The sequence below is a fragment of the Lynx canadensis genome, chromosome A3 (assembly GCF_007474595.2).
Source record: "Lynx canadensis isolate LIC74 chromosome A3, mLynCan4.pri.v2, whole genome shotgun sequence".
In the NCBI taxonomy this organism is placed as follows: domain Eukaryota; kingdom Metazoa; phylum Chordata; class Mammalia; order Carnivora; family Felidae; genus Lynx; species Lynx canadensis.
This window is the reverse complement of record NC_044305.1, coordinates 127,897,787-127,904,370: the sequence shown is the minus strand read 5'-3', so window position 1 is coordinate 127,904,370 and position 6,584 is coordinate 127,897,787. Positions and strand designations below refer to the sequence as shown.

The 6,584-nt window shown below is 56.1% G+C and overlaps 1 protein-coding gene and 1 pseudogene across 1 annotated transcript; both read left to right on the top strand.

The window, feature by feature from the left end:
* The first annotated feature begins 318 nt into the window (after positions 1–318).
* Positions 319–6,280, top strand: LOC115511109 (N-myc proto-oncogene protein-like). The gene is given in 4 exon segments (XM_030311615.1): positions 319–420; positions 422–483; positions 4,796–5,278; positions 5,281–6,280. Coding segments are annotated over 4 exon segments (753 nt in total). The 5' UTR covers positions 319–331; the 3' UTR covers positions 5,400–6,280.
* On the top strand, positions 1,774–2,546 carry LOC115511108 (annotated as a pseudogene).
* Positions 6,281–6,584: the final 304 nt, after the last annotated feature.

The window sequence follows — 6,584 nt, the reverse complement described above, 5'->3', positions numbered from 1 at the left end:
CGCAGCTGGTTCGCAGAGTGCACGGGTGCAAGCCCGGGGGTCTAAAAGCGAGGGAGGAGCACACCCCGGGCTTTCCCAGCTTTGCAGCCTCCTCTCTGCAAAGAAGAAAAGCGAGTGGCTTTTGGCGCGAAAGCCTTGGCGCCTCCCCTGATTTTTATGGAAATCAAGAGGGCGGGGTAAAGCCGCTTTCCTCTGCCTTTTCCCTCCCCCTTGTCTGTGCCGCAGCCCCTTCTCTCCCCGCCCCCGGGTGTGTCAGATTTTTCAGTTAATAATATCCCCCGAGCTTCAAAGCGCAGCCAGTGACAGTCATCTGTCTGGACGCGCTGGGTGGATGCGGGGGGCTCCTGGGAACTGGGTTGGAGCCGAGCTAGCGCTAGCCAGGCGCAAGCGCGCACAGACTGCAACCACCCGAGGACCACCACCCCAGGCCACCCGGAGACCCCCGCGCAGAATCGCCTCTGGATCCCCGGCAGCCGGCGGGAGGTAAGGAGCTGGGGTTGCAAACTGCCCGGCGGCCCCCGGGTGGCGAGCGCGGCGGGAAGGCAAGCCCCGGACGGGATCGCGGCTCGCGCACAGGGCGCTCGAGTATCCTCGGGGGACTGTTGCTGCTTCCGAAACAAAACCATCTCGGGGTTTTCCCTGAAAAGCCAGTTCCAGCCCCGAAGGCACCCCGGGTGGAAGAGACCCGCCCTAATCCTTTTTACAGCCTTTGCCAGGAGGGGTGTAATGGCTTCATCGAAAAGAATTTCGCCCTTCTCTAGAACATTTATCCGTGTTTGAGCTGACGGAGAGCGGGTGCGTCTCGACCCCGAAGCTGGGGTTCTCCAAAGGGTGCCCCTGGAGGAAGAAGAGAGGGGGGTTAGGGCGAGGCCGCCGCGGTGGTAATCTGGGTCACGACTGCTCCAGCCCCGAGGAGACGCGGCTCTCCCGGGGACCCTGCACCATTCCCGGGAACTGGGGTTCAGGCTCTCCCCTCTCCCAGGAAGAGGACGTTGTGGGGGGTTTGTAAGAGTGGGGGTGGGGTTAGAGAGATTCAAAATAAGCTATTGGCAGGACTCTGCTTGCAGCGGATGGATTGCTGAGGGGCGTCTGTTCTAATGGGGGGGGAGGGGGTTTGGGTGCCCGTCGTTGGGTCTCAGTCGAGAGAAAGGCGTTTTCCCTTTGCAAAGTTTCCTAAATCCCCCGCTACCTTTTGCACTCCCGAGGTTGCAATTTTACAAAGGAGGGACTGAGGGTACTCCAGATCATCTGGCCGGTAGCTGGGTTGGAGCCTCCGGCTTCCTTTGAGCAGCTGGACCTACATGGTGCAACTGGGTTGTCGGGGAGCTGGAGAGAGCTAGGATTCTGCAGCCTTGAGCGGCCCCCTCCCCAGGCACTGCCGAGTGTGAATGAAATGGCAGTTTCCAAAGTTGCAGAGCCACACACACCCCCCGCATCTGCATGCCCCCTCCCACCCCAGTCGTAGACAGCTTGTACACAAAAGGAGGGAGGGAGAGAGCGAGAGCCAGAACTTCCTCCATTCGGGGGAGCACCAGCGGAGTGGGGGGCTTGCAGGGGAGACTGACGAGCCGGGTGAGAGGGGGCGCCCACTGCGCCCCCCCTCCCCACATTAGGCTTCGCTTGCCAACTCTCTCCTGGTGTGTCTGTCGGTTGCAGTGTCGGAGATTGGCGCGGGCCCCCGCCCTCCGCGCCCCCCACGGGAAGGAAGCACCCCCCTAACTAAAAGGAGCGGAGCGGAAAGAAGCCCTCATTCGCCGGCCAGGAGGCGAGCCGATGCCGAGCTGCACCGCGTCCACCATGCCGGGGATGATCTGCAAGAACCCAGACCTTGAGTTTGACTCGCTGCAGCCCTGCTTCTACCCGGACGAAGATGACTTCTACTTCGGCGGCCCCGACTCGACGCCCCCGGGGGAGGACATCTGGAAGAAGTTCGAGCTGCTGCCCACGCCCCCGCTGTCGCCCAGCCGTGCCTTCCCGGAGCACAGCCCCGAGCCCCGAACTGGGCCACCGAGATGCTGCTGCCCGAGGCCGACCTGGGGGTAATCCGGCCGAAGAGGACGCGTTCGGCCTGGGGGGCCTGAGCGGCCTCACCCCCAACCGGTCATCCTCCAGGACTGCATGTGGAGCGGCTTCTCGGCCCGCGAAAGCTGGAGCGCGCCGTGCGAGAAGCTGAGCACAGGAAGAGGGAAGCAGAGAAGGGGACAGAAGAAAAAGGAACAGGGAGCGGGACGAAAAAGCAATGAAGGAGGGAAACTGAGAGGAGGCGGGGGGGTAGAGCCGGGGACGCCTGCAAGCCGAGCTCGCCACACCGGCCCCGAGTGAGTGGATCCCGCCGTCGTCTTCCCCTTCCGGTGAACAAGCGCGAGCCCGCGACAGCCGCCCCGGCAGGTGCCCGGCGGCGGCGGAGGCGGCGCCGCGGTAGCGTCGGGGGCGAGGCCGCAGCCTCGGCCGGAGCCCCTGTTGCCGTCCCCCCGCGCCCCGGAGGCCGCCCGGCCAGTGGCGGTGACCACAAGGCCCTCAGCACCTCCGGAGAAGACACCTGAGCGACTCAGGTAAAGACCGTGCCGGGGGCCGGCCGCCTCCCTGGGGCCCGGAGCGGGAGTCGCGATCCCTTTGTTACTGTCCGTGGGTTTGACTGGGGGGGGGGGGGGCGGGGGAGCGTATTTTGGAGGTAGTGCTGGTGGCAGAGGGCCGGTTTCCTCCAAGCCGAGCCCCCCCAGGATAAGGAGAAGGGGGAGCGAAAGCTGCCAAGAGGGTGTTCCCCAAAGTCTCGCCTTCACCGAAGTGCCCTCCACCCTCTGCGGGAGCCTGACTCTATCACTGGACCCCACCCGTCCCCCACCTCTCCGGTGCGGCCGGTCCAAGGGATAAAATTAGGAAAAGTTGGGTAGCTAAAGCTGGGTGGGAGTGGAGAGGCGCGCTAGGTGCGTTTTCTGGGCAGAAACCTGTTAGCACCAGGGTGGAAAGGGACTGCCTCCCAGGTCGGGAGGGCAGGCGCGGGAGAAGACACAAAGGCGGTGCAAAAATCCTATGTAGGGCACAGGAAGGTAGAGGGAGGTTGCACAGATGGCTACTACCAGTTTTATTTATTTATTTTTTTCAAGCCTCGGTAGTCTTCCCCGCCCTCGGTGGGTGGTGGGCTATTTGCTCCTGGTCCGTGGCCAGCAGGCGGCGATATGCTGGCTGGCTGGCTCGCGGGCCAAGGATCTGAAAGGCTGGGGGGGGGGGGGGTGGGACCGCCTCCCCCCTCCATTCAGCAGCTGGTGGCAAGTAAAGCCACGGTTGTGTACATTCTCAAGGGGCTGCCTCTGCATGGCGTGCAGTGAGCACCGGGTCCAGTTTTGTCTCTGGCCAGAATGCCAGACCTTTGAGTTATTTTGTGACCCAGTGCCCTTCAAGGTGAGGGCGGGCACTTAGGCCCTCCAGAATGTACACACCCTGGGAGAGCACCCACCGATTGGTTCCATTGTGTGCCTCTGTCTGCCTTAAACTGAAGGGTTGGGTTAAAACCCAGACTTTGCCTGGAACTCTGGAGGTAAAAAGAACTCTGTCCAAACACTTGAATAGCCCTTGTCCCGGCAGCAGAGAGCTGGGGGCCCCTTGGATCTTGAAAACCCAAGTGTTTTCAGAATGCAGGTGGATAAAAAAGCCCAAATTTCCTTGAGGGCCGAGGACGGATTCATCTAAGGCTCCTGGAAGGAAACTTGGTGATAAGCCTCCAGTTTGAATCGGGTCTGTCCCTTTAATGTCTGTGCCTTGACAGCTCTCGGTGAGGGAGCACTTCCTTCCAACAGCTGTCTTCTTGGCAGAAAACCAAAACATTGGCTTAAAGGGACCCACAGACTGGAACAGCCTCACATTTCGGCTTTAGAACAAATCCCACAATTGTTCAGCTTTCCGGCCCCCTTCAGATCAAGCAGAAGATGTGTTTGATTTTCATGCTTGCATTTTAAACAATAATTTTCGATCCCGGTGAGGGAGTAAAGGAGGAGAGAGGGGGAAGTGTAGACACGATGCTACATGTTTTTGTTGCTGTTATTGCCCGGGACTTTGCGAAGCGGCGCCCCGCCCCCACTTGGGGTTTTAGAGTTCCTGTGGATTCTGACTTTGTAGTTAAGATTTGGTTTTTGTTAGATGAACACCTGCTTACCGATACAGAACTCAGGTTCATGGCAGGCGGGTTATTTTTCGGCCTTCGTTAGTAAAAGTGCCCCTTCAAGCTTAAGGACTTGAAATCAAACCCACCTGTGTGTCACTTGCTAGACGATGCTCCTAAAATGGGGATCCTCAATTCTTAAGCGTGGAGAGAGAAATACGAGTGAGTCTTTGGGACAAACTAATAATGACGATCAAAGCTTACCATTTGCGGAGCATCTGTCTGCTAGGCTCTGTTCTCCACGTAGTACCTGTCCAACTCCAGAACCCTGTGGTGTTCTCCCCATTTCAAAGCTGAAGAGATAGAGGCTCCGGAAGGTTAAGTAACTTGCCCGGGGTCCCACAACTGGTGTGCGATGGGAGTCGGGATTCTGCCTGACCCCAAAGCCCAGGTTTATATTTCTGCCGCCGGCTAAAGTCTGAGTGTGGAGGCTGAAAAAAAGTCCAGCGGTGTGGGGGAGGGGGGAACTCCCGGATGTATCTAATTTCGAGAACCACCGTGCAGTGCCGTCCACATCCGTGTGGATGGATCCACGATGATTGCGCACTGGGCCGGCGCCTGACATGAGAGCCTCTCCGTGGACCTCAGGGTAGCCCCTCTTGTGTCTCCCCAAGAGAATGACTCCCCTCTCGTTCTTAGATGATGAAGATGACGAAGAGGAAGACGAGGAGGAGGAAATTGACGTGGTGACCGTGGAGAAGCGAAGGTCCTCCTCCAACAGCAAGGCCGTCACGACCTTCACCATCACCGTGCGGCCCAAGAACGCAGCCCCGGGCCCGGGGAGGGCCCAGTCCGGGGAGCTGATTCTCAAGCGCTGCGTCCCCATCCACCAGCAGCACAACTATGCCGCCCCCTCCCCCTACGTGGAGAGCGAGGATGTGCCGCCCCAGAAGAAGATCAAGAGCGAAGCATCGCCCCGCCCCCTCAAGAGCGTCATCCCCCCGAAGCCTAAGAGCTTGAGTCCCCGCAACTCTGACTCGGAGGACAGCGAGCGCCGCCGGAACCACAACATTCTGGAACGCCAGCGCCGCAATGACCTGCGGTCCAGCTTCCTGACGCTCAGGGACCACGTGCCAGAGCTGGTGAAGAACGAGAAGGCCGCCAAGGTGGTCATTTTGAAAAAGCCACCGAGTACGTCCACTCCCTCCAGGCCGAGGAGCATCAGCTTTTGCTGGAGAAGGAGAAGTTGCAGGCAAGACAGCAGCAGTTGCTAAAGAAAATTGAACACGCTCGGACTTGCTAACGTTTCTCGAAACTGGACAGTCACTCTGCCACTTTGCACATTTTGATTTTTTTTTTTTAAACAAACATTGTTTGACATTAAGAATGTGGGTTTACTTTCAAATCGGTCCCCCTCCCCGTCGAGTTTGGATCTGGGTGGGGAGCAGGACATGTGGGGTTCTGCCGGGACCTCGGGAGAGGGCCCGCATGATGGGATGCTGGGTGGCCCTTGCAGTTTTCCTCCATGTCACCTCCGAGACGCGGTCGAAGTTCGTGACAGTTGGGAGCCTCTGGGCTGTTGAAGTCACCTGTTTGTTCCAAGTTTCCAAACAACGGAAAGTCATTCCTTCTTTTTTAAAATGGTGCTTAAGTTCCAGCAGATGGTCACGTAAGGGGTTTGCCATTTGATAACCCCTGGGGAACATTTCTGTAAATACCATTGACACACCCGCCTTTTGTATACGTCCTGGGTAATGAGAGGTGGCTTTTGCGGCCAGTATTAGACTGGAAGTTCATACCTAAGTACTGTAATACCTCAATGTTTGAGGAGCATGTTTTGTATACAAATATATTGTTAATCTCTGTTATGTACTGTACTAATTCTTACACTGCCTGTATACTTTAGTATGATGCTGATACATAACTAAATTTGATACTTATATTTTCGTATGAAAATGAGTTGTGAAAGTTTTGAGTAGATATTACTTTATCACTTTTTGAACTAAGAAACTTTTGTAAAGAAATTTACTATATATATATGCCTTTTTCCTAGCCTGTTTTTCCTGTTAATGTATTTGTTCATGTTTGGTTCATAGAACTGGGTAAATGCAAAGTTCTGTGTTTAAGTTCTTCAAAATGTATATATTAGTGCTGCATCTTATAGCACTTTGAAATACCTCATGTTTATGAAAAAAATAGCAATTAAATGATGCAGCTTTTTTTTTTTTTTCCCCTTAATAGCACTAGTTAAGCTCTGTCCCTTAAACACAAATAGTCCACGCGTTGTAGAGGGAACTTGGGTTCTACAGGTAGTCCTTTTACAACCGTGCAGTTGGGGACGGGCCACTGTCCTCACTTAGGGTAGAGAGAACCGAGGTTAGGGACGTAAAGGCATTTGTTCCAGTTTATGCAGAATGGAGACGTCATTTGTGACCATGTGTTATAACTCATAGCATTCAATAATTTACTAAACACTTTCATTTATGTT